General features: G+C 38.9%; 1 protein-coding gene across 1 annotated transcript; it reads left to right on the top strand.

The window, feature by feature from the left end:
* The first annotated feature begins 1,188 nt into the window (after nt 1-1,188).
* kcp (kielin cysteine rich BMP regulator) lies at nt 1,189-27,781 on the top strand. The gene is made up of 46 exons (XM_055155846.1): nt 1,189-1,291; nt 1,682-2,208; nt 2,303-2,372; nt 3,168-3,418; nt 3,939-4,107; nt 9,251-9,327; nt 9,406-9,499; nt 10,194-10,273; nt 10,355-10,448; nt 10,529-10,608; nt 10,686-10,771; nt 10,857-10,947; nt 11,890-11,989; nt 12,078-12,163; nt 12,732-12,825; nt 13,184-13,333; nt 13,414-13,520; nt 14,021-14,114; nt 15,080-15,253; nt 15,333-15,415; nt 15,488-15,581; nt 16,223-16,405; nt 16,473-16,643; nt 17,033-17,206; nt 17,493-17,575; nt 17,651-17,741; nt 17,962-18,044; nt 18,113-18,286; nt 19,097-19,276; nt 19,957-20,218; nt 21,084-21,166; nt 21,247-21,340; nt 21,747-21,920; nt 22,738-22,820; nt 22,889-23,009; nt 23,095-23,177; nt 23,711-23,810; nt 23,886-23,974; nt 24,540-24,642; nt 24,721-24,863; nt 24,952-25,124; nt 25,495-25,606; nt 25,672-25,773; nt 25,856-26,020; nt 26,145-26,445; nt 26,904-27,781. Exons 1-46 carry the CDS (start codon nt 1,189-1,191, stop codon nt 27,122-27,124), a joined length of 6,252 nt encoding a protein of 2,083 aa, XP_055011821.1. The 3' UTR covers nt 27,125-27,781.

Here is a 27,781-nt window from a genome sequence, read left to right as displayed (position 1 = left end):
TAAAATACTTTTTGTTTCTGTAATTAATTTGTCAAATGTCTGTATTATTTAGTTTTATTATTTCCGTTTTATGATCCAGCAAACATGACCCTTAACAATAAAAACTTTATAGTTGTTGGACTTCACAGAAGAACTTTATTTTTGGAGCTCCCCAGAGCACCATGCTGGCCCCCATTTTGTTTTTATGACTATGGCCCGTTTAAATGTTTCTTCTTTTGGTTTGAACAAAGGAGTCTGGCTGGTTAATTAACTCCTGCAGTCCAGAAGTAGTTTAAGTGCTGTGCTTTCCAGTGGTGTGTTTATGGTAAAAAGCAAAAGAGGCAAAGCAAGCGGGCTGATTTTTGTGGGAAGGCTTTATAAAAAATCTCTGTTATTACGGGGTCACTTATCCTGGCATGAGTCATAGATGAGCCTTTGTTTGCCGCGTGGAGAGAGGGGGTCTTAATTAGAATCAGGTGCGGGGATGTGTCACGTGACGTCATTTGCTATGAGCTTCTAGCAGTAAACACATGCTCACACTTCAGTAATGTCCCTGCGTCATTGTGCATAATTTAGAGACTCCATTGTCCTCCGAGTGTCTGAAAGTCTTGAAGACAGTTGTGGGGGGCGCAGTCACTGAACGCTATGGGGATGCACACTGCTTGGACATTTTCCAACCCCGTGAAACATGACCACTTATGTTTACTCCCGCCCTTTTCGTGCACTTTTACGCACACGCACATTGGCCAAGTACGCGCACACATTTGACTGTATAAACAATAGTCTATGGGTCCTCTCCAGTCTCCGGACCAGGTTTTAGGCCATTACCAAAAACGAGGGTCCTTGGGAATCGCTAAGTAGTCTCCTAGGAGGGGATTCTTCTTTTTTCACAAAGGGGGAGGACGGGTTCTCTTGGGAAAGTTCCGCACACCTGAATGTTTGGAACCGTTTTGGTCTTGCTATGTTGAAAGTTTTGGGAAGTAGGCTGTGTGATATTTTCCCTTGGGGAGAATGTAAGTGACCGCGGAGAAGAGACGCCCTGCCTGCCTCCAGATGTTCCATGTACGGTGCGCGGCGCTTCTGCAAGAAGGGAATGGGAGAGAGCTCCGGGGAAGCGGGGAGACCATGCGCGGAGCCGTGACGGACCGGTCAACATAGCGGTGCATACTTCTGGATCCATAGCAGAGTAGGGATCAAACACTGCACAAAATGGATTGGGGGAAAGTGAGGACGCTGGTTGTGCTCAAGATACTCGTGTTTTTGACTGCTGCGTACAGCGTGACTGGAGAGCCACTACACGTTTATGACACAGGTAGAAAAATTATTTACAATAATCTATTCTCTACGAATTGGCAATGTTTGAAAATGTTGTGTTTTTATGTTCAGGGTGACTGTCAAATTGGCTAATACAACAAAACTAACAAGAAAATGTCATGCTGTTAGACCACTTGTGAAAACGTTCAATTCAAATAATCATACAAAATGATTATGACGCTGCTACGGTTTGTCCAACCTGGAGCAGCACACATGGCTCAGACTTTGTGTGTTCTTATTTAGTGTAAAAATAATTTGTTTTTTCATTTGAGGCTACTTATGAAGGCTATGCATTGAAAAATATCTCTTGTTAGCTAAAAATATGTAATTATTTATATTTGTATGTTAAATGTTGTGAGTTGATAAATTGTGTGTGATGTGTTTGCAGTGGTGGACCTGTTGGGATCTCTGAACCTGTCCCAACCCATCAGCGGTGTGTCCTGGGTGCAGACCACCACTGGAATATTGTACAAACTCCGCAGCAAAGCTCCACACCTCACTCTTCCTTCAGAATACTCCCAGTACATAAGCTCCAATGTTAGCAGCAGCCTGGGTGTGCTTCTAAAAGGTGTGCAAACCTCCAACTCTCCTGTCACACTGTTCTCTCTCTCCTCTGCATCCTCTCCCATTCTGCAAGTCACATCGTCCTCTAAAAGCCTGAGTGTGGAGTATTGGTCTTCAAGAGCAATGCAGAAGCTCTCCCGCCTTTTGTACCCCAGAAGAAATCCCTTCACTGCTCAGGATCTGGTTCAGCTTGCCATAAGTGTGGAGCCAGAGAAGGTTACCTTCTTTGTAGAATGTGAGAAAGCAGTGGTTGTACCAATAACAAATGATGACAGAATCAACTTAACATTGCCTGGAGATGTACTCATCACTGTGGGCAGCATGCCTGGGAGGAAACACAGCAAATTCACTGTGAGTACTGCATCAGCACTGTAAAACATGTTCTTAGTTTTTAGAAATTATTATTGTTAAATTTATTCATATCCAAATCTTGTGTTTTATGTAGGGCTATCTACTAGCTGCAGAACTCTCTTTAAAGGCTTATGAGAAGAGAGAATGGGACTGTGACAGTACAGGTAAGATAGTAACAAAGTAAGACAGTGTTTGCTCATTAATTAAAATTTGAAACTGTTATACAAATGGATATGGTTGGATTTTGAACTTTGACTTCTACTGTTGCAATTTTGCATTTTTCACTGTAATTACTAAAAACATAATTTTCTGCCTTAATATTAGGGCTGGGGTGATATGCTTTAGACATGATACAATACATACTATACAGTGATTTGATATTAGTAAATATTGCAATAACTTAATGTAATTTACTCTCTAAAGAATAACAAACATCACTGAAGCTCTAGTGTGTCTGTGAGGAGCTCTGTCAGATTCACCTCTAAGTTGTGGAGACACTGGCGGTCTTATCTGTATACATATAACATGCACTGTATTTAATTTTTTTTATTCTTACTATTTTCTTTTCAATACTATGAACCAGATATTACGTGTTCTTAATAAAGATGAAATTGAATTGAATTGAAACAATACAGAACAGTGTGAGCACAGAGTCATGAGCAGTGTCTCGCTCGAGTTGTGTTTCTAAGACTTGTTCAGTCTGACATATATTTGACATGTATAAGTACTCATACAAAAAATACTGCAATTTAACAAAACATTATTTTGGCAATGTATTATTATAGGTTTGGGCTCAGATCTGGTGGTTAAGAAGTATCTATAACAGTATGCATTTTATTCATAAGACGCACGGGTAAAGTCTGGCACAGCTGTTATTGCAAATAAAAACTTTAGTATTTTATTTTCTATGAATAGGATAAGTATAACTACATCTATAGACTCAAACTTTTTTCCTTTAGATTCTGATCAGATGAGGTCTGCCAATAGGACCACAAGTCACCAGAATTCCTCTTCCAGCAAGCCACAGAGAAAACCAAAAGCCACTAAAGATGTCCAGAATGAGCAGCAGCATAGAGGGGTGGTGCTGGGGCCTCCATCACCTCCACAGGGCTCAAAGACTGGTCCAAGCCAGGGAGATGCTGACAGACTCAAGACTATGGAGCTCAGACTGAGCCAGCTCACTCAAATGGTGGACATGATGAAAGCTCAGGTAGGCTGAAGCAAATTATAGTCCTCAACTGCCTAGCAATACATGAACAATATTTTGTGTACTCTACAAAAATATAAAGTAATTAATATAATTTCATAATACAGTATACAATATGAGCAGATTTATTATGAGATAATTTGAAGATTTAAAAAAAATGTTGAAGTAAAACAGCAGAAACAAATTGTCCAAACAGGGTAATAGAGTGATTTTACTGCAGTTTTGGTTGTAAGTCAATTTACATGTTTAATATTGGAATCATTTGTGAAATTTACAGTACTTTTCTGATGGACTACAAAATGATCAGAAATGATTGTCTTTCAAAAAATTATGATTAAAATTTTTGTCGCTATCATCGACTCTTAATGAGAAATGCAAACTACATCAGTCATCTAAAGCTTCAGTTTTCAGCAGGGCTCAGATGTGGCTGTACATTCACCCCGGAATTTGAGTGAATATAAACAGTTTGAATGGAATGTGTGATTTGATGTGTTTGATCATATGTTTTCTATATGTTGAACAGAACGCGGAGCTGCAGACACGTGTGCAGTACCTGGAAGGCTGTGAGTGTGTGAGGCAGAGGTGTGTGTGGGAAGGCAGAGAGGTGGAGGAGGGACAACGCTGGTACACAGACAGCCACACCCTGTGCATCTGTACAGCCGGCGCGGTCCAGTGTCAGAGCAACACCAAAGGTAAGGTTTAGTTCTATACATGTGCTTTGGGGTCTGATTCTGTTCTATTATATAATTCAGTGTGGTTTTGTCAGTAATTGATTTCCCTAGCTATATAAAAATAGTAAAAGTAATGTAAAATTAAAAAAATAAAATAAAATAAATTATAAAACATATCTATTTATGAAGAATATTCTATTTCCATAGAATCAAGCAGGTGACAAACAAGTTCAAGTTAAAAGTTAATTTGTGTAATTTAATTTAATGTTTCCTCGGTAAAACTAACCAAATATTAATTGACTTAATGTGACTAAAACTACATGCTATGCTAGTCAAGTAAAACTGCAAACATCATATTAGTAAGAAACCCAGCTGCTAATTGGTCTAACCTTTGGTGTACCTTCCATAAAGCTTAATTACGAACAGAGCCTCTCAGCGTCATATTCAGGGTTCCCACTCATCACAGGGAAACATGCTTGTATAAACTCAACTGTGTACTATAACATATGTAAACAACATCAACGTGCTCAGTTCTGATTGCTATCATACTTTTCAATTTTTGAGCAACATTCCAGCAGTGATTTAATCTTGAATCCAGGCTGGTTCTCTCTATATAGTTTCTCTACACCTACTTGTTCTTTTGTCAGGCACTCATTTGTCATCTGTCATTTAGAACAAATCAAACTACACACTGTTTTTCAGTCCTCAGCATAATTATATTATGATTTTTATTTTACTCAGCCACCTTTGTTTTGATTGTGAACTGCCCATGCATTTCTCTGCTTGACTAATGTCTATCATGCCCCTCTGAACACTGAGTGATAACACTGGGACATAAACAATGACTTTGCAAAGTACATTAAAAGTGTATAGTCTTGGTTGGCACATATACCACCTATGATGATCTTTGGTGTATGCCACTTTCTATGATTACCATTGCTAAATTAAGACATTAAAATAAACTTTGCACCAATCTGTAGTCTTTTTATGTGTCCTTTACAATCTAACACTGTTTTGGGATCTGTTTTATGATCAGCTTTCTATGGATAGTGAATTTAAAGTGTGGCCTTGAGGAGTACATGGAGGAGTACATTATTTACAACTCTGACTGACTGAAGGGCTCAGAGTATGCAGGATTTGTGGGACAGGAGGTGATGCTTTCTGCAATGGTTCTGAAAGTGATGTCATTCAAAGATCAATGTGGCATATCCACCACAGCTGTTATGGGCTCAGCTGTTCGCTGGTGTACTCTGTTGGTGCTGTGAAACATGTTATGGTTACAGTGTTTTTATCAAGTCAGAATTGCAATTAGGTGCAGTACTGGTCATCTAGTTTTAGCCATTTTAATAATAAAAATGGCTAATTTCAAAGACACCATACATTTACCCCTGCTTGAGCACTAAATATGACAGTGCGCTCATACTTGAGTAAAAGCTGTTGTTCCTCTTCCCACTGTCTACAAGGGACAAAAGCTTTATATTGACAATATGAAATAAATTGGTCATTTGTGTTTCTTGCACCGCTCCTTCATATATGATTTAGTTTTTCTCATTGTTGTGTTTATCCTGTGAAGATACCAGATTTTGTGTATTAGTAAAAGGTTTATCATTCCGATTACATTAACTTATATAAAGCAAATGTTAAGTTATGCAGTTACTCTTAAAGTTGAGTAAGTTCTTGGAGCACAAATTTCTACTTCTACTTTTGAAGTAACTGTATTCTTACTTGAGTACAATTATGGTCACTCTACCCACCTCTGAACTTTTTGTCTTATCAACAACATTTTGAGTTGAGCAGTACCCGTCAAATCTGCATTTCATTTGTATAGTTGTATAGTGTATAGTTGTACAGTGTTTGTACTGCTGCCCGATGCTTTCTCTGCTTGTTGTTACTGAAGCAGATCTGTGCCTGTTTCTTGGCTCTGTACTAGACTGACTTCTAGTATAGCACAACTTGACTTCCTGTATTAGACACAACAACTGGAAACCATCTAATGCATTGTGACTGGAAACTCACTCTGTGCCAAAGGATGAAGGAAGAACAGTGGCAAGAAGTGCAAATCTGGCAGAATTCAAACATTTATAGTAAAATATATGTCTCCTATGTTTTCTGGCTAGTATTTAGTGTAAAATTTATGAATCTGATCTGCTGAAGGATTTCTGTAGAGTTTGTTTTGCTTTCTCACTTCAGGCTGACTCGGTGTTGTGAAGTAACTGAAAACATGTACAGTAAATTTGCATTCACTTTACTAACAGGAGATGTAACAGAGTAGCACTTTAAATGATATTATTCAAGTCTAAGTACAAAGTAGTGGTTCAAGAAATGACTCAAGTAAGAGTAAAAAAATATTTGGGGAAACTACTACTCAAGTAACTATCTAGATGCAACATCTGATTTATAATTTGAAGTCAATGTAATCTGAAGAACATTAAATAATGCACAAAATCTGATATTTTCAAAGGTAAGCACAAAAATTAGACCATTAAATCATATCTGAAAGAGAGGTGCAAGAAACAAATGCTCAAACATTTCATATTGTCAAATTGCACAAGTGGAAAAATAGAAAGTGCATGTGTGATTGTACCTTCTCTAATCAGTGATAGGAAATGCATAACAAATAGTGAAACAACAATAAAGCTGTTTTAATCCTGTATTTTCACACTATAATGTACAGTACTCTAAATGGACCTTATAACAGGATATGTTACAAAATACATTTTAATGCAGGTATTCAGTACGCTGTAACTAAATACTAATGTTTAAAGTAGTGTTATTGTAATACTAAAATTTCTAGCTCGATTTCGACGCTAGATGTACTTTTCTTTTATATTACTATGTGACCTTTTATCTGTGTAATCCTTAAGACGCCTCAAGTAGTTTCCAGGGTTAGTGGTTAGTGGTCCATGGGCGTATACTAGTCTATGTGTTCCTATACTTGTTTTGATACAGCTCAAGATCATTTTAAAGCTATTCAGGAAAGGGTCATTTCTGCCCTCAGAGGAGTATATAGTTTTGAAACTATTGATTAGTATCTGATTTTACATTCTTTTGACAGCCATATAGTTTGACCTACTCTCATCATGCCTTACAGTTGTGTTGAGTAGTATTTTGAGGCAAACATGTGGAACCAATGACCCTGTGTTTATATGAAGCATTTCCTGTGTCTCCTTCCGTTCAGCAGTAGTTTACACTTTTGACCTAATTCTCTTCATCGCCGCTTACTGCATCCATCTTCAGACTAACTCCACTTTGTTGTTCCTTCTCACAACATGGTCCCCTGCTCGGGCCATATATCCATCTCCATAGTTTGTGTATGTTGTCAGGGAGCAGCCTTTGATCTCATGCAGGCTTGGATTCCTCACACAACAGCACGCCACTCTAACTACTATAATGTCCCACACATTAATACAAGCACACACAAGCACTGGGTTTTCATGGGATTATTTCTGACCAAAAAGATAATGTGTTCTTGCGAAACACAAATGTATTCATTTTAACCTCCTAGGACCCGAACTCTTGCATGGCATGCTTTATTTATTTCTCTTTGTTATTTGGGTTGATTGGGACCTGATGTGTTTAAAAAACAAAGAATTATATATTTTTTTATAATATTTTTATATTTATAATATGTCCATATATGATATATAAAATATTAATTTTATGTTTTAAGAATTTTGATGGAACACAATAAAGTCACAACTGAATAATGATTTGCAAAAATTAAGTGCCTGAACAACCCAAAATGTGTTGGACATATATGTCCACATATGTGGACCCCAGGTCCTAGGAGGCAGGGGCTGTACCTGATTTTAATGTACTCCAAATAAGATAAGTGCTGCTAAATAAGAAATAGATGTAGCCTGTCATACATAATGAATGCAATTTGCATGGCATGTTGTTATGCATCAACTAAAGCAGAAGCCACTGATAGGATAACCTATTTTCATCCAGTCAGGCACATTGTTCACCAAGAATCTTGGGTAGCAGTGTCTGACACTACCACATACACTTGATTCCCAGTCGTGTGAGTATCAGTAGTGACAAAATATGCCCTGCCAATCAATTGGAAGTCTAAAAGGGCGTGGCAAAATTTCGCAAAACTATTACGTATCTCAGTGTACCTGACCCAAACTGCACTCATACCTGCACGAGAGTACTGCATTTATTGTAAAACAGTATGCAAAGATGCAAATTAAACTTATAATTCACTAACAAATCTTTAAATGTCCAGTTACCTTTTGCCTTTTAATCAGCAGAGATTGGCAGGATTCAGCAGCGTTGTTTTATAGTCAATTTGGTACAAATGAAGCAAGCTTGATCTGCAGCTATCTATCGCAGGTGCCGACTCTTTGTTATGATGATGTTTACAGGGACGTCAGCTCTCACTGGGCACTGCAGTCTTCTAACACAGAAGTTTGCAGATTTGTTTCTTTTATTAAGTTGTTTTAGATTAATATTGTGATTTAAAATGTGCAAATTACGTAATGATTCACAGGTGTCATAGATAGTAGCTATATAGCATAACACAAGCACAATAGGTCTTCTTTAATACAAATTTTGGTAGACTAAGACGCCATCGACTGAATAATTCTTATAGCAACCCAAGGACTATAGCCTTTGTATAAAGGTTTGATTACTGTAGAAGCTTGTATATTTCCTGTCTCTGCTACAACAGTAAATCTATGAGTGTTAATAGATTAAATGCTGGTCTCTGTAGGGCCATGACTGCATACTCTTATGGCCCATAAAGCATTGTGGGTAAGAGAGAAAACACATGCACTGAATGTCAGCACTACACTGGACTGTCAGCACATGTACAGCTCCAGAGTGTAGCCACATGTTTGGACACTGACCTTAGGAAAAGTCAAGAGTGCTCTACTAACAGCAGCTGGATTTGAGTCAAGGAGGGTTGTCAAAAATATGAAAAATCGGGTACTAACAAATACTAATCTCATTTTAGCAGGTATCACCCACATTTATAGGACAAAATTGAACCTTTAGAATGATCTTAAACTGTATCAGTACATGTGTAAGACCACCTAGATTAGTATACGCCCATAGACCACTATGAAATGTACCTGGATGAGTTAGGGATTACACAGATTAGTATCATTTTTTAAATTTAAGTATTATGATAACACTACAGCCAAATGATGTAATGCAGGTTGTGATCTGGATGGAACCATTCAGAATGTATCCTTCTCCACCACAATCGAGGGTTGCCAAACCTGCACTTGTAAGGTATGCTTTAATTTCAGCTCACTTTGTACTTTTTTGTGAGTCACTGTAATCTTATCTAACTGCTCCCTCTTGCCTTAGGGAGGTAATAGAGAGTGCACTCCCTTGCCCTGTCCTCCTCTTGACTGTACCCACACAGAGACTGTCTCTGGTGAATGCTGCCAGAAATGCAGAGGTCAGAGCTCACATCATCCATCACACTTTAATAAAGGAGGTCAACTGGGAACCATCCATGAACACCCATCTGCTCCATTCTGACATTTTCTTAACTCATTTGTAATTTTTTTTGTAGATCTCAAAAATATACACAGTGGTTTCATTACTTTCACATATGTTCAGAATGGGGATAGAGTAGCCAAAAACTATACTGAAGTACTTCAGAATAATTGAAATTACTCAAGCAAGTATTTGATGAAATTACTACTTAAGAGTAGCATGATTTAAAATAAATAGTTGAAAAACTAAATCATATCTGAAGGACCAGTGTGAGAAACACAAATGTTCAAATAATTTAATTTTCTTCCAAAGTTTTTCTCACTTGTAGACTTATTCACAGAGGGAAAATGAACCCAAAGTTTTACTCACATAAGAGTACTGTTACTTCAATAAAAATTATTACTCAAATAAGAGTAACAGTATGCTGCTAGAAAAGTACTCTGAAAAGTAACATTTTTATAAAAGTTTCTTAACTAACTACTATAACTGAGTACTACCCACGTCTGCATAATGTTCAATATAATTCCTTTTGGCCAGAGTAGACCATTATCTTAGTATATAATGGGAAAATAATTAGTCTCTATTGCCCCAGTTATGTATCACCCACTTCGTGTTCACTGCATTTGTCCTCTATATTTGTAAATGTGCTACAGGCTGTGTCCATGATGGAAGCCGCTATGATCACAATGCCAAGTGGAGGTCTGTGGACAACTGTGAAGTCTGCCACTGTTTGGTAAGTCTGATACTGCCCTGTAATATTCTTCTTTTAAAAAGTACCTTTATTTATTATGTTGCTGTTTTTTCACATTTTCAGGAGGGCCATGTTCACTGTGAGAAAGAGCAATGCCACACTCCATGTAAAAACCCAGCTGCTCCTCCACCAAACAGCTGCTGCCCAGTTTGCCAAGGTCGACTTGAAGAGGATTGATTATGTGTAGAAATCATCTTATAAAGACATTTTGCTAACCCTTAACCCTGTATTTTGTAGCTTGTGGCGTGAATGGCCACACCTTCGCGAATGGCGCTTTGATTCCGACTGGTGATAGATGTCAGGAATGCACTTGTCTGGTAGGCCTGCATTTAATTCCATTACCATATGATATTCCATATGTCAAAGCTTTATCAAACTATGTAACTGTTTTCAGAATGGAGATGTGCGGTGCTCCCCTCTCTCCTGCCCCGTGCTGTCTTGCCCCAGTCCAGTGCATCGAGTGGGGGACTGCTGCCCGAGGTGCTTCTGCTCCATTGTTGTCTGGAGCTCATAATTTTGCACTTATGTTATGTTATATGTTGTTAAATGTTATATTTGTTTACAGCTGTGATCAATGTGATTATGAGGCCCAGCTGTACACAGAAGGACAGACTTTTAGCTCTACCAGAGACCCCTGCCTCCAGTGCCACTGCTCTGTGTGTATACGTAATATGTGCCATATTTAGGTTTTGGATGTTTGTTTGTAGTTATTTTTATTAGTTTTGAAGTACTTTATTATCCTTGTAGGGAAATTGTCCTCTGCAAATCGCCCATCCTTTCAGAAGCAGTGGGTAGCACATGGGGTGCCCAGGGACCCATCTCCATGATCTTGTTGCTAGGCTTGGTCAGGGCTCCCTTTTTTACCTGTGGTGCACGTTTTTTGTTTTTTTTTGATGGGGGAAACCAGAGAGTGCCCAGAAAAAAAAAAACACAAACACAGAATGAACAGAATGGCCTGGGCAGCACAGGGATCAAATCCATAACCTTCTTCCTGTGAACATGATTGCTAGCCACTCAGCCATTTCATATTAAATGACAAACTAAAACATCTTATGAAGAACCATTACCATGTTATCTAGGTTAAGAATCAAAACAAGACAGTCTGTAGTTCTTATATATAGATTGCAATTCACAGGTCCGTAAGCACACAGCAAACAGAGAGCTGAGAGCGTTCCCAGTGCACACACAGCACATCAAAATTGGGGAAAAAACACAGAACAAAACCTGATCTAAAAATCCTGATCAGATCAGGACTAGAACAAAACCAAACAAAGTCTTCATCAGCAGTAAAGAGAGACCAATCCAGGACCTAACCCGGATAATTGTAACCTCTTTGCTACCTTTTTTATTTTATAAATAATTTCTTATCATTTACTTAATGCTTGTCCTACTCTTCTGTCCTGTCTACTATCAATATTCTATGTGATTTAACTCACATCAGTCCAGCCTCAGCCATTTGGCAATTTGTTATTATTCGTTTCATTATTTTTTAGCTCCCCAGCTGGATTTATAACAATTATATGTCTAAATTTCTTTCTTAAGATCCCAATAAGCAAGTGTATAAGTGTGACTTGTTTGCTCTGCTCTCCATGTCTCAGGCAGGGCAGGTGTCCTGTGAGCACATGGCCTCTGCGTGCCCTCCTCTGCACTGCAGCCATCCTGCGCGCACAGCAGGAGAGTGCTGTCCCTCGTGTAAGGGTCAGTCCTGCCCATGTCAAATCCTAACATCAAACATATGTTCAGTATTCATTACCATCACTTTTCTTTATACACATATGCTCTACAGAGTGTGAGTATGAGAGGAGGGTGTATGCTAACGGCAACGTGTTCACCCCAGCTGGCAGTGGGCCCTGTCTGCACTGCACCTGTAAGGTAAGTCCACTCTCTGAAAGAATGCTCTCATCATTTTTAAAGAAGGCATTTTGTGCAAATGTACTTTTTAGAGGTTTTTTATGTTATGTTATAATTGTTTTCCCTTATTCCTCCTCATTTACATCACACCCACTGTTCTATACTTTGTTCTCTAGTTTTATTTAATTGATGATACACATAGTTTAGTCTTTATTTGAAAGGATAATTTACAGAGACATTAAGGTAATAAAAACAGCATACCAGATTGTAGCCAAATAGCTAGTCTCGATTTGCAGTCCCTGATTTACAGAAATGAATTATGCAGGGGCAGGTGGGAATCGGCTCCTAATACTTCATTGGGCAACCTGGAAATGTTTCTTTTATTATTTTAAATCAATATAAGATAATGATACACAGGTGTCATAACAATATAGCAGACAAAAACAAAAGATGTCTTCTGTAACTCTTATTAACTGTTTAAGACCACAGACAAGACCTTTATATGAAACATGCTCCAAACAGAATACACTGAGTGTCATTTTCCATCATCTTGATTAACTGGAAATGTCCCTTGTTCCTGCTGCATTAGAACGGAAATGTCATCTGTCATCAAGAGAAGTGCCCTCCATTGTCATGCTCCAATCCCATCATTGACCCACAGCACTGCTGCCCCATCTGCAAAGGTATTCACTATCTCAAAAATAGATCTACTTATATTGGCACCCGGATTAAATCTAATCACACTTTCTCATACGTCCCGGACCGTCCTTTCCCCTCACTCTTCTCTCTAGTCCTCCATGTACTGCCTAAGTTTTAGGTAGTTTTGGTTTTTAGTCCGACTTAAGAAAAATTTACATCCATAATTGAAAAAAGCAAGATAAAAACTATTTCACGCCATACTGTCAAACATTCTAAGCTATAGAGTAACATCTCCATGGGAAAAGTTGTATCTAAATTGTGAACCACTAACATTTTATTTCCTTCTTGGGTCATATCAGTGTTACATATATTAGTGGAGTATTTCCTACATTCTGCTTCCAGTGTGTGTTTTGGAGGGAGTGGAGTTCGAGGAGGGGTCTGAGTGGCGTCCTGAGGGTCCCTGCTCCTCCTGCACTTGTGTGAATGGAGAAACCCGCTGCACCCACACCCACTGCCCACCCACCGACTGCCTCCACCCCACAAAAATCACGGGTAACAATACTTCGCCTGTGCAATGACCTTTTATTAGCCACAGTCAAGTTTTTATTAGCATGCTGTGTCTCTGCTTTCAGGCACCTGTTGTCCTGTGTGTGACAGTTGTACTTATAATCATCGTATCTATAGCAACGGGCAGAGGTTTACAAGCCCAGAACAGCCCTGCCAAATGTGCACTTGTCTGGTGAGTCTTCCACTGTTGAATTCTCCTCTCAATATATGTATTTAGCAACATAACAAACAAGTGACCCCTACTCCATCTTATACAAGCCTGACGGTGCATAAGACTTATCACAGTGCCTTTTATATTGTTGAATGAATGTTTAACCTGCCAGAAAAATGGCCCTGCATTCTGGATGCAATTTTCAGTATTGATGACATAGAGGTATTACTTTAGAATCCAGCGCTACTTCCTGTCATTATGTACATTTCTTCACAACATACATTTTTTTTACACACTGCCACTTAACTGATTTAAAATTATGGTAAATATTTAACACATGGACTAACCCACCAAACTAGAAAAACAGGAAATTCTGTCATATGCACTTTAAAAATTACCTCACACTGCCCACGTGGGTTTAGTGTGTATTTCTGGCAAATCTTGGGTATAATTGTTCTCATATTGTTGTATCCCTTTCTTAATAAAGCAATAACTATATTTTTTGAAATGTCCTTACTTAGCATGGAACTGTTGAATGTGAGAGAAGAGCCTGTCCTCCTGTCACCTGCAGTAACCCATCCACACCACCAGGGGAGTGCTGTCCAAAGTGTCCAGGTAAATTTTGTGAATTGTTACATTTTTGAGAAACCAAAATAAACACACATTGTTGCTTGACTTCTATCTATCTTGTTGCCAGGAGGGTCCTGTAGGGATAATACACCATTAAAAACACAGTTTCAACTTAAAGTTATAAAATGATAATTCTTGAGAGAGGTGGCTGGCAATAAACATGTTACATGCCGTACATAGGCCTACTGATTGGCTACCCCAAACACACTATGATGAGGAGGTTACACCCACAACCATTGCAAGAGAATACAATCACATATTGCCTTAAAAAATAAATAAATAAATAATAAATCAACAAAACAGCCAGTCCAGTGCTACTCAACCATGACCGCAACACTGTGTCATTAGCAGAGCGTGCCTAATTGCTGTCTAGCTGAGGTAGTCCACCTCTCTCTGTCATGGCTCCTATGTGCATTATGGAGGGGGCTGAGGTGATGGGAAGGGCAAAACATGTAGGTAGTCTTTCATTAAATACACGCTAAGCCCCCACTACTATATTCAGAGAAAGAAAATGTTTTCTTATTAAAGACTGTATGATGCAAAATCTACATTTTGGAACATGTCTGAAGTCATCCATGCATGTTTGAGTAATCTCTCCTGGACACTATTCAAATCCTCCTTATGGTTAATGGTACAAGCCAGTCATAACCCTACATAACCCAAGCTCCTGCTCTCCCATTTTCAATATATACAAAAGCACGATACAGAACAACTCACTATTAAATTACAAACCTGATCTTAAAAGGGGAGTGACACAGGGAGCAAAGGAAGGGGGGACTTAGAATATCAAAAAAATAAAACTGAAACTTTTTAAACATTGTTACTTTGTGCATTGTACATTGTGCATACATTGCTATAAATCTAGATTTTTCATTTCATTTTTCTAAATATGTGTGTTAGTAATTAATACACCATAGAAGTGTAATACCCCGTCTTTAACATTGAGACAGACTGCTCCTTTGAGAACCGCGTGTTTGTGGATGGAGAAGCCTTCCCAAACCCAGTGAATGTGTGTGAGGAGTGCAAATGTGACAGTGGCCGAACAGAATGCTACAAAAGTGAGTGTCCGGCTCCTCAGTGCAATGCGCCTGTGCCTGGAGAGTGCTGCAACAACAACTGCAATGGTGAGCTACTGGTCTGATAGAGTCACATACATTAAAGCACACACACAATATAAATACTTTGTCCTACATTTATATTTAGACTGTAGCTACGCTGGGAAGGAGTACTCCAATGGTCAGGAGTTTCCTCATCCTGTGGACAAGTGTCGCTCCTGCACCTGCACTGTGAGCCTATCTAATCATGTAAAATATGTGTAGACTGTATGGTTTTGTTAATCTTTTGCTTTGTTATCACAGAATGGAAATGTGCAGTGTCTGAAGAAGAGATGTCCCCCACTGTCCTGCTCTAACGCTAGTCTTCACCCTGGAGACTGCTGCCCCAAGTGTCCAGGTAAAATAAACAAATATAATTTACTGTTGGTCAGATTTTGGGATTATATTTGAAACATTTTAATGTTTTTCTTCTGTATTACACAAAACTGACTCAGATGAGCTATAAGCCATATCATAATGTTGTGTTTTGTTTCATTCACGTTTGAGTAATCCTGTGCTCAACTGAACTCCTTTACTCTTCATGTCTCTAGAGTAACCTTAAGTTGTTGCTTTAATTTTTGAATATAATTGTTTTACCTTTTGTACAGTTGAGACTGTCAGTATAATCACTAATATCTGCACCTGTGCACTGAGGATTGAAGCCATTTCAATCAGGCTTAAACAGTAGCTATAAATTAGGCAGAACCATCGTTTAAATTATTAAAATGATTCGAGCGAAGGTGTATGAAGTTTAAAAACACAGAGGAGCATTTCCCATTTTACCACTTAATGACATCACAAGGAGGAACAGTATTTGAGAAAAGGACTAAATATGCAGGATTTATGTGTTAAACATGTGACTGAAACAAAACACAACTCCTATGTTTGTGATGAGGAAATAACATTATAACATTGCTCAAAAACCCTTTAAATCATTAAAATGTTTGATTCTATATTTTAACTGTGTATTACTAATGAATTACTTTTTTTTTAACCCAGCTCCTCCTTCTGACTGCACATATGAACGCCACCCATACCGACACTCTGAGCGCTTCTATCACCCGACAGACAGCTGTCAATCATGCATGTGCACCAACGGGACTGTCCAGTGTCAGCGTAGACCCTGTCCCTTTGCCTCCTGCTCTCATCCAATCACACGAGACTGCTGCCGGAGCTGTGAAGGTACACCCACCCCACTCACTTTAAAGAAACCTTTCCACTCTAAACAAAAAAATAATATATCTTTTAGGTTGTCTGTTTAATGGAGCAGAGCGGGTGAACGGTGTGACTTGGGAGGACCCGTCCGACCCATGTGGCGAGTGCATGTGTCGTCACGGCGACGTGCTTTGTGAGAAGAAGCGCTGTCCCCCATCCAATTGTGACCACCCCGTACAGAGAGGCTGCTGCATGTCCTGTGATGGTGATTACAGACACAGGCATTCTTAGTAATTAGTATGATGCAGTATGATACAACATAGTTACATGCCCTTTAATAATTGCACATTTTTTAGTTGGTTTACATCATGAAGTGTGACAAAGCAGGTATCTGTGAAAAGAAGATGAGACAAAGTTGGCCATATATTTTGACATGTTTGCCATTTGTCATGACATTAGCCTGATAAAAATCTTACTGTAAGATAAAATTGTTATAATCATTGTTTTTGTAATTCAACATTAGAATTTTTCTCAGTAAAGATTATATTTGATTTGAACATGTCTACCTTGTATCTAAGTCAAGTTTATGTAAAAATCAAAATCTTGCAGTTCCTTTAACGATACTTGTAATAATTTCTATTTGCTCTTCTCTAGGATGCATGTACAAAGGAAAAGAGTACCCTGACAGTTTTGAATTTGCAAATGACAATGATCCATGCAGCGTGTGTCACTGCTATAGAGGAGAGGTCGTTTGCACCAGAATTCCCTGTTTTGAAGAGTGCAGCCACCCGTACAAAACCCCAGGACAGTGCTGCACAGAATGTGATCGTAAGTATGAATACACCTGATTTGGTTAGGGCTGCAAGAGTAATCACAATCGAATCGAAATCCCAATTTGAATGAGAGCACTTAGCAAATCTCAAACATGGCGGTTTTTTTTAAAAGTACCATAATTTCCTCTAAAAACAACAGAATATCCTTTTTTACTCTGCATAAAAACTGCCAACCCCATCACAAGGATTGTCGGAACAAAACACAATTAGATTTTTTTCGTTCAGCTCTAGATTCAATATCTGTTGTCATATACAGTTCACAAAGAATTGATCCTTCTTAGGTTGCTCCTATAATGGTGCAGTGCTGAGTAACGGTCAGACCATTCCAGACAGAGAGAACCCTTGCTCCCAGTGCACCTGTCAGGTACACACTCATATACTTGTACTTTTATTCTATATTTAATAGTCTATTTAAGAATCTTTGTTGTGCTTCTTACAGAGTGGGTCAGTGCAATGTGAAAGGAAAGCATGTCCTCCTGCATACTGCCCTCATCCTGCTGCTGACCCATGTGGATGCCCTGTGTGTGATGGTAACATGCAACCAATTATGAATCTTCTCCTCAGACCCTGTATTTTGAAGGTGTACAAACAGCTTTTAATACACAGCTGCAACCTTGGTAGATTCTCAGTCGCATCTGTTTTATTTTTTTACTTTCAAACTTAATTTTAGTGTCAAATTAGCTATTGCCAGATACTGAATGTTAATGTATACGTAGCTAAATAAACTATTGCTTGTGATCTGTTTCAAAGGATGCCTGTATCAAGGGGTGACCTATGTTGATAGCCAGACAGTGACTGGAGGAAGTGGAGATTGCCAGGAGTGCACATGCAGGGTGAGTGGTACAGGCTGTTTTGAGTTAACGCTTCCCCCTCCCCTTATATTTCATATTTTGTTTTCTAGAGAGGAGAGGTAGTGTGTGCTGAGAGGAGGTGCCCCACTGTGTCCTGCCCTCACCCTGCTCTGGACTCTTGTGGCTGTGGGGAGTGTGAGGGCTGTAACTACTATGGACGTGACTGTTACAGCGGAGAGAGATTTCCACATCCCACTGACCACTGCCAGCTCTGCTCCTGTCTGGTATCGCAATTAGCTTGTTTTTGTCCTTTTTTTTATCGAACAAATAAGATGTTGACTCTCCTTACCTGTAGTTAATGTGAGACTTGATAAAAAATTGGTTTACTCTGCTTGCCTGGGATCCAGATTACACACTTCTTCAATACATGTCCTTAGTACAGATCAGCGTGATTAACAGGTGGATTAGCCAGTGACACGTGTATCAAAACAAATATATCAGCTTACGAGGAAAAAGAAAGTATCACAAAGGAGAAAAATACACCCTGGATTTCTGTTGAGTCAATGAGCAAAGTACTGATCTCTTTACTTGATTTTGTTCAAAATGATGGGTGGTCAGTAAGATCCTTTGTTTCACATGCGTCACTGATAGAAACCAATCTGATTGGACAAACATGTTTGGTTGTGGTTCGAGACGCGACAGAGGCTGAGGAGCAGACTGATATCCCTCTGTATAAAAATACAAAGAGATCATTCTAAACTTGCCTCCCAATGAGACAGCAGCACAGTTAACTAAATGTCTCTCCTCACTGTCATGTTTACAACCGTCTTGCCAATCATATTTAAAAGACTGAAAAATTTGTTTTTTTAGAGCAGACCAAATACTTGTCTTTTCTAATTATTAATGATTTATTCAGTTGTATTTTAATAAAATGTTTCTTAAAATTTAGCATTAAACTTAAATAATTTCTGTCTGTATCCAAATTCTACAGGAGAAATGTTAGTTAGAGGAATTTAATACAAATAGTTACGTTAGGATGCCGGGTTACATATCATTTTATTATTGTCATTATCTTGACTTTGTTTTTTTCTCAGAGTGGTGCAGTGGCCTGTACCCATGTGCCCTGTCCCGCTGTGAGCTGTAGGCATCCAGTGACCCCTCCAGGAGAGTGCTGTCCCGTCTGTACAGGCAACTGTGTGCATGAGGCCAGAGAGCACCTCCATGGCTCCCAGTTCAACCCCTCCTCTGACCCCTGCTCCACCTGCTCCTGTTTGGTCAGCAACACACTCACTGCTGTATTGTAGTAGCACTCAACACTTTGTGAATTAACATGTTTACTGGAAATCATCAAGGCGTGATGTACATTTCTTTTCCAGATTGTTATGGGCCACATTGTTCTTTAGAAACATGCACACTCACATACAGTTTTGTTATGCTGTATCAATACTAAACCATAAGAATGACTTAAATGTCTTTGGACTGGACTTGTATTTATTCTTTTCTACTCACTACTCACTAAGCAGAGTTTGGCATGGACTTGCTAACTATTATAGTTTAGTTGAAGGTGCACCATGCTTGTCTTCTTAGAAATGTTGGGAATGTTCCACATATTACCTTTACACTTATTTATCTTGCAAGTATTGAATATTCATGGAGATACAAAAGCTTAATGCAGTACTGTTGAAAATCCAGATAAAGGAAGAAAAGTTAGACCTTTTTTTTTTGACTCTCATTACTAATATAGAAAAAGCCATTGATTATCAAAGGGAATTGTTGAGCTGTGCTGTTTTGTTTTTTGTGGTTTTATGTTTGTTTTTATGTGTGATCTAACAATGACAAGATAAATATGGCACACCTATCTAAAGTGACTTCTTGGACTAAATGTGTCACTACCCAAAATTAAAATATAGTACCTGCATTTTCTGATCCTACCTTCTTACTTGCTCCTTTTCAGAATGAGGTGGTGAGCTGTGAGAAGAGGCCCTGTCCTGTTCAGTGTTCCCACCCTGTGCCCTCCAACAGCTGCTGCCCTGTGTGTGACTCCTGCATGTATGAGGGAGGGGTTCATCCTCACGGGGGCTCCTTCACCCCTTCAGAGCCCTGCCAACGCTGCACCTGTGTCCGAGGCTCTGTCACCTGTACTCCCCTGCTCTGCCCCAAACCTGCGTGCTCCAAACCAGTCACCAAGCCGGGACAGTGTTGCCCAGAATGCCCAGGTAAGCTGCATGTTACGTTCCACACATTTTAATGGTTTAGTACAGAAGTCGTATGATTTGGTAAACCATAATAAAAAAAATAATCTACACACACCACACCACTATAAATGTGAATAAAGAAGATGCTTTTTCACTTCTTAAATTTTAATATGAATATATAAAAGATTATATTCGAAAAATGTGTACACATTAGGGCTGAACGGTTAGGGGAAAATATCTACTTGTGATTTATGTAGCAATTTATGCTTTAATAATAGGATTCTATTCATATTTTAAACACATACTGATAAATTGACAAAAAGACTGAAATAATCCTATGAACTGACAAACTAATACAAGAGACACATTTCAGATCCCATTTATCCCCACATGAATTTTAAAAATAATTGTAGGGTGTAGCTGAAACAAGATGTTTTGGGACTATCAAACCTCAAATGTGTAATAGTGTACAAAAGCTCAACCAGGGATGGGAGATGAAAATTAGCACTTGCTATACCCTGTATATATCACGTCAGCTGCAAACTTTGTTTTGCATCTACTGTTTGTATTGTCCCTACCAAATAAATACATAAAATAAACAATGCAGGATTACTCAAACATACAATAATCAATCAAAGTACAACACTGTTAAAACATTGTTAAAAGCTCATAAAAGTTCATTTTACATTATATAACCGCTTTGATAGATATAGTTTTGGCATCTATCATCTGCTGTACCTGCAAATACTTTATTAACTGTGAAACAAGCAATAAACACCTTTTCTTCAAAGCTTTCATAAAAGACTTGGGCACCACAGATGATTTTAAAAAGATCCTGAAAATTTAAATTGTATTTTTACAAGTTTTTCTTATATTTTCCTTTTAGTTTGTGTATCAGAGCAGCAGAAGTACAGAGAAGGACAGAGGTGGACTCCTCGCTCAGACCCCTGCTCCAGTTGCACCTGCACGGTCTGATAAAAATCACCTTATCCCTATATGTGCTCCCTTTTGTTTTGTCCTCATGTGATAAGTCTGTGTTGTATCTGCAGGCAGGTCAAGTCTACTGTGTGTCTCCTGAGTGTCCCAAACTGCCCTGTTTGCACCAGGTGACCGACCCGGGATCCTGCTGTCCCCGCTGCAGAGGTAAACAGAACACTGGAACTGTTATGAATAATTGTGCCAGGTTTACAGTATTGTGATCTGTAATGTCATAACAAGAGCTATTAGAGTCACAGTTTAAACTTGAGACTGAGACCAGATGGGGAGTGTCACAATGCAGTTTTAAGCACAGTTTTAGGGTAATTTTAATCTGTGTGGAAATGTAATGATTTTTAGTTTTTTTTCTATTTTTCCATTAGTACAAATTCTATGGTATAACAGGTATCCAGACTTCAAAGTTACTTAGTTTGATAGTTAGATAAATAATACTATTATCCACCACTTAAACAGTATAGTAGCAAAAAAAAGTGTATTTACTGTATAGTTCCACATCAGCATAAGAAACTTGATTGTTGCTCAAAAAAAAAAAAAAAAAAACTGCTGTTGTTAGGCTGTATGTACGAGGGCAAGGAGCATGGTGAGGGCAGCAGCTGGTATGCAGACGCCACTCCCTGTGTGACCTGCATGTGTGTGGACGGGGTCACCACCTGCTCTGAGGTCCGCTGCCTCTCCCCCTGTAATAACTTCATCAGTGTGCCTGGAGAGTGCTGCCCTGTCTGTGCAGGTAACTACTCACTGACTTTCTATTAAAATCATATTAGGTTGTAATTATTAAAACAGTTCACCTTAAAGCACGGTGCATCTGTATTTTGTATTTTGTATCATCATCATCATCAGTTCCATCTTGTGATGTCATGAAGCAGTACTTTTTTTAGGGCAGATTGGAAATTCCAGGGGTGAAATTATCAAAGTGATGCTAGTGAAGTGAGTTTAAAAGCACTTTCTGTATTACCTCAGGACATCACAAGGTGAAACAGTGTTTTTAATTCAAGAGAAGATCTCATCTTAAATATGCAGGATTTGTGTGTGAATGAAACAAAACATGACGTGTTTTTGATGAGGAAAACAACTTTACAGAACTGATCAGAAAATAGTGTAATATTGGCCCTCTTAAGCTCAATTTGCAAGTTAAAGTATACTGTACAAAAGTCCCATATAATGCATTTTCCTTTTGTATATTCTAGTGTGTTTTCTAGCTAAAATTAATTAGTAATTAGTATGAATTTGTTCTATGCACACAGAACAACCACAATCGGAGCGTCTACCAGTTTGGTAATTTGTGACATAAGTATTAGCAAAACATGCTTTTTAATAATGCACTGAAATGATCAAGTGAAGTTGATTGACTCTAAAATACAAGAAAAGAAAGACAGACCCTTATGGCATTCCGTGGCATTGATTTTGTGCTTTGTGGGCATAAAAAAAATCACCTCCTGTTTTCATTTACTCTCTTCTACAACAAGACAAAATGGTGAAAAATTCAGATGTGTCTGGATAACTACATTTTGACTTTGCTGTAAACTTCTGTTGTTTATTTGCAGACTGTGTATTTGAGGACAGAATCTATGGTCCTGGGGAGAGTTTCCACCCGGCAGACGACCCCTGTCAGATCTGCACTTGTGAGGTAGGATTCAATACTTTTGTAACACAGAGCGCATGTCAAAACAGTCCCATTCACACTCTGCTCTCCAGGTGATGCCGGACGGAGAACAACATCTGCGGTGTTACAGAAAGCAGTGTCCCAGCCTGGTGGATTGCCCCAAAAGCAACATCCACTTCTCTGGTCCCGATTCCTGCTGCCCCGTCTGTGCACGTCAGAACCACTCTTAATGTAATTTTATTTTTAAATTATGCATGATTACAAAATATGAATTTGTCTTTTTTTATTAACACTTCAGAGCCTCTTAGTAACTGCACTTCAGCTCTGGTTGGGAATGAAGTTTTGGCCACAGATGATCCTTGCTTTACCTGCCAGTGTCAGGTAATAAAACAGTGACATCTAATCAGAGGTGGGTAGAGTAGAAGAAAATGATACTCACCTAAGAGTAACGAGTAAGTACTACTCAAGTAAGAGTAACTTAAAGAGTAATTGGCAGGATGCAACATATGATTTATAATTTAAAGTTAATGTAACTGGAAGGACAAAATGTTAAATAATGCACAAAATCTGATATTTTACAAAGGAACTGACACTAAAATGAGACAAACTAAACATATCTGAAAAACTGTGCAAGAAACATTTGTAGACTTAGTCACAGTGAGAAGGGAAACCCAAAGTGTTACTCAGGTAGTACTGTTACTTCAGTAAATGTATTACTCAAGTAGGAGTAAAAGTATGCTGCTAGAAAAGAACTCTGAAAAGTACATTTTCTTTAAAAAGTTGCTCAAGTAAATGTATCTGAGTAAATGTAACTGAGCACTTCCCACCTCTGGTTCTAATAGTTACAAATAGTACCTCCCCACTATAATTTCCCAAGTACATCCTATTCAAAGTTAATTGTGATTGTGTTGTAGGATCTAACATGGACGTGCCTACACCGGTTCTGCCCTTCTCTCACCTGCCCTCCCTTTGAGCAGGTCACTCCCCCAGACTCCTGCTGCCCTGTGTGTAAAGGTAGTATGAGACATAACTCTTGTATGTCTATAGTTAGTGAATGTGTATTAAATCAGGCTGTTGTGTCACATGTAGATTGTGTAATCGAAGGCCAGGACAAACGAGTGACAAACGGCAGCAGCTGGACTGACAGTGATGACGACTGTGTCACCTGCACCTGTAATGTGAGAATAAATATTATTCTATCAAGAAAAGTGGGCCGTTAATTACAGAAAGCTCTAAATATGGATGTTTTTTGTAACCTATATTTAACCAGGACATTCACAGATTCTTCTAGGGTTGTCAGAAGTATCTAAAATCAACTACTAATCAATACTAAAACTAGATAATAATTTAAGCAAGTATCAGTAGTGAAAATAAATCACATCACACTCGATAAAATTTGACCTTTCCTGAACAGCTTCATCTTGAGTTTTGTGTAGAACCACTGTAAGACCACATAAATATAATAAACACATACTGGTACTATTTTGTGTTCATATGGGTCATTAATCAAAATTGAATAGTGCATCAAGTTTATTCTTTAGTATCAAAATCTAGTTTGAATTTCTCTGTATTTTGACAGCACTCTCATCTTGTATCCCTGGGAGTCTTGTATCCTTCTCAGGATAATTTGGCATTATCCCATTAAAAGAACTGGTCAAATGAGGAACAAAAATCCCAAGCATCTTAATATGAATTATATAACATTTAAAAGACATGAAGTATTTAGTTTTCTTTTTTCCACAGTTGGGTTTTATAGAATGCAGCATTGAAGAGTGTGTATCTGTCATTTGCCCGGGAGGTCAAAAACCAGTCAAGATTCCAGGAAAATGCTGCCATGTCTGTCAAGGTAAAACCAGCACACCAGTTCACACACCTCTATTGTATCTATTAGTATTAGTTTTGATGTTGTGGTTGGTCCTTTCAGCCTCTGCAGGACCATGTGTGTACGAGGGGGTGGAGTACCAGTGGGGCGAGCGTTGGGCTGTGGATGAGTGCACCAGCTGTACCTGTGTGTTTGGAGAGGTCCACTGCCACACAGAGCGATGTCCTCCCCTCACCTGTGCCACTGTCAGTACCAGGCATCCCATTACAAACCTTTTACTCTCTGTTAATTATACTGTTATACTGTTAAATATGAATGTGTGATTGTGCCCAGGATGAGATGCCTGTGGTGGTGCCTGGTCTGTGCTGCCCTCACTGCATTCCCAGACCAGCCACATGCATCGCCTTTGGCGACCCACACTACCGCACCTTCGATGGACGCATGCTGCACTTCCAGGGAGCGTGCACATATGTGCTGGCACAGGACTGCGAGGGGGGAGACTTTAGGTGAGATGAAAAATGATTTAGTTCAAAGTGGTTTAAAAATTAAGCAATCTAATCTAGAATCTGTCCATTACATATTTTTTAAAAAGTAAAGAAATACAAATTCAAAATTAATTGAATATGTCAACTTAATGATTCCACTGGCAGAAAATTTCAGCTGAAATGACTCAAAAATCTAAACCGTATGGTAAAGTAAAAGAAACAAATACCTTAAATAACCTAGTAATATCAAGCTTATCAAAACTTCTAAAATAAAGATTATTAAATAATTTTGACAAATCTAAATGCTTTTTGCAGGCATCACCTAAAGTAATTACTGATAGCATGCTCAACATGCTTAGCTTTTTATACTGTTGTAACTCTGCTGCTGCAGTATCCATGCTACAAACGATGAGCGCGGGCGGAAGGGCGTGTCCTGGACCAAAGAGGTCACTGTGTTCATTGGAAATGTGTCAGTGCAACTGCTGCAGGACTGGGCTGTCAAGGTCAGTCTCAAAAAAATTGTATACACACTATTTTTATGTTGTATTAATTGATCTTTACTATGTAGGTGAATGATGAGCCCATCAGCCTTCCATTTCTTCTCGAGCCTTACATTTACATAGAACGGCAAACCAACACCATCCTACTGAATACAAACATCGGTCTAAAGGTGAGCTTTTGGTCTTCTTAACTACAAACCTAAAATAACTGTAGCAATTTGGAGTGGATATTCACGATATTCATTCGTGCAGGTGCTGTGGAGTGGACGCTCCCATTTGGAAGTGAGTGTTCCAGGGACGTACAAGAGCCAAACGTGTGGCCTTTGTGGGAACTTTAATAATTATTACCAAGACGACCTGAAGATGCCTAGTGGCAAGATAAGCCTCTCGGAGTCTGAATTTGGAAACAGCTGGAGGGTATGTTCTATTATAAAAATTATTATAATAATTTATTAAAACCCATATTATGCTATTTTCTGAGCTATATTACAATGTTGTTTCCACATAATGACGTCACTTGTGTTGTTTCTGACTTTTTCAGGTGACAAAAGGAGTCCATGCCCTGGCGTCCTGCAGACCGGGGGAGGACGTGGACCCGTGTAAAGACGCTGGTTTCCAGGCCAAGAAGTCAGCTAACACGCGTTGTAAGGTGCTGAAGTCGTCTGTGTTTAAGGCGTGTCACCGCGTAGTGCCTCCGGAGCCCTGGTACGGGGCCTGTGTGTACGACCTGTGTGCCTGTGGGGCCAATGCTGACGAGTGCCTGTGTGACACTCTGGAGGCCTATGCTAGTCAGTGCAGAGAGGCCGGGGTGGTGCTGCAGTGGAGGAGCCCTTCACTCTGTGGTCAGTGTTGATGTGAATAAACTCTTATATTTATCTATTTGCAAGAAACTGTCTGTTAAAGAGGGGGTACTAAGCAAAATCGCGCTGTCTATCATGTAATAATGTTCCCTCATCAAGTATGAAGAGTAACTAAATCTTTTACTTGAGTAAGAGTACTGTTACTTCAATAAAAATATTACTCAAGTAGAAGTAAACATATCCTGCTAAAAAAAGTGCTCTGAAAAGTACAGTTTTTTAAAGTTACGCAACTCAAGTAAATGTAACTGAGTACTACCCACCTAGTGAAAGCACTCACTGGCTTGTCACTTCAGCACAGAACTAGCCGTATTTCACTTGGGCCCCAGGAAGAATAGCCTTTACCTTTGTAAAGACTAATGGGGATCTAATAAATAAAAAAAGACTTTTGCCCTGCAGATGAGATACATATACTCATAGTTGTTTGTTGTCTCCTGCTCCAGCTGTGGGCTGTCCTGTGGAGAGGGGCTTCGTGTTCGACGAGTGCGGCCCTCTGTGTCCAGTCACCTGCTTTAATAAAGATGTGCCACTGGGGGTGATAGAGAGCCATTGCTTCAAACCCTGTGTTCCCGGATGCCAGTGCCCTGCTGGGCTGGTCTTGCACAACAACTACTGCATACATCCAGACAAGTGCCCCAAGATCATCCATGAGAAAGACAACTGAAAATGACTGCAGAGGACTATGGCGAACTGACTATTCAAGGGTTTCAGCTTCGTGTTAGATGGAACATTTTGAGGACACATTTTAAATCGCTATGGAAACACTCCTAATTTTTTTATTATTCTAAAACCCATGGATTGGTGGATATTTATATAACAGCAAGTCAAGATTGTATTCTATTTTGGTGACAATACAGAATGTCTTTGCTACATTTTTATGACAGTTATTTTTTCTAATGTATGTGTTGCTGTTGTTTTCTTGAAGTTAAATTAACAAATAGAAATTTTATCACTAGGATGGATCACAGGTGGATGCAGTTTATCCCAGAAATAATGAATTTAAGGGGATACTACCCCATGGACAATTACTCAATACCAACCACTCACATTCTTCTTTAGGGCATTCTGAATGTTCAAGTCTTACTTCTCATCAAATACTGTAATGGAATTATACAGAATAGCCTCATCTGTCTAATTATAGATTTTAAACATATCTATAATCTATAATTCATCTACATGAAGCCAAGGTCAATGCAAAATGTTTTTCACTGTTAAAGCCTGATACAGCACCATGTTACACTGTTAACTGTGTGTACTTTATGTTATTAATCTCAGGTATTTTTTTTTTTTCAGTATTTTATATAAATTAAAGACTTTAGGA

This window comes from Boleophthalmus pectinirostris, unplaced genomic scaffold, assembly GCF_026225935.1.
Source record: "Boleophthalmus pectinirostris isolate CB_2022bp ecotype Guang Dong unplaced genomic scaffold, ASM2622593v1 HiC_scaffold_2, whole genome shotgun sequence".
NCBI classification, from domain to species: domain Eukaryota; kingdom Metazoa; phylum Chordata; class Actinopteri; order Gobiiformes; family Gobiidae; genus Boleophthalmus; species Boleophthalmus pectinirostris.
The sequence above is the reverse complement of the archived record's forward strand: the minus strand, read 5'-3'. Positions and strand labels throughout refer to the sequence as shown.

Excerpts from the sequence above, each read along its gene's own strand:
- kcp (XM_055155846.1), top strand. The coding sequence starts at position 1,189 with ATGGATTGGGGGAAAGTGAGGACGCTGGTTGTGCTCAAGATACTCGTG. Across the intron at positions 10,948-11,889 it reads GCCTCCAGTGCCACTGCTCT|GCAGGGCAGGTGTCCTGTGA; the intron begins GTGTGTATACGT and ends TCCATGTCTCAG. Across the intron at positions 23,811-23,885 it reads CTGCTGCCCTGTGTGTAAAG|ATTGTGTAATCGAAGGCCAG; the intron begins GTAGTATGAGAC and ends TGTCACATGTAG.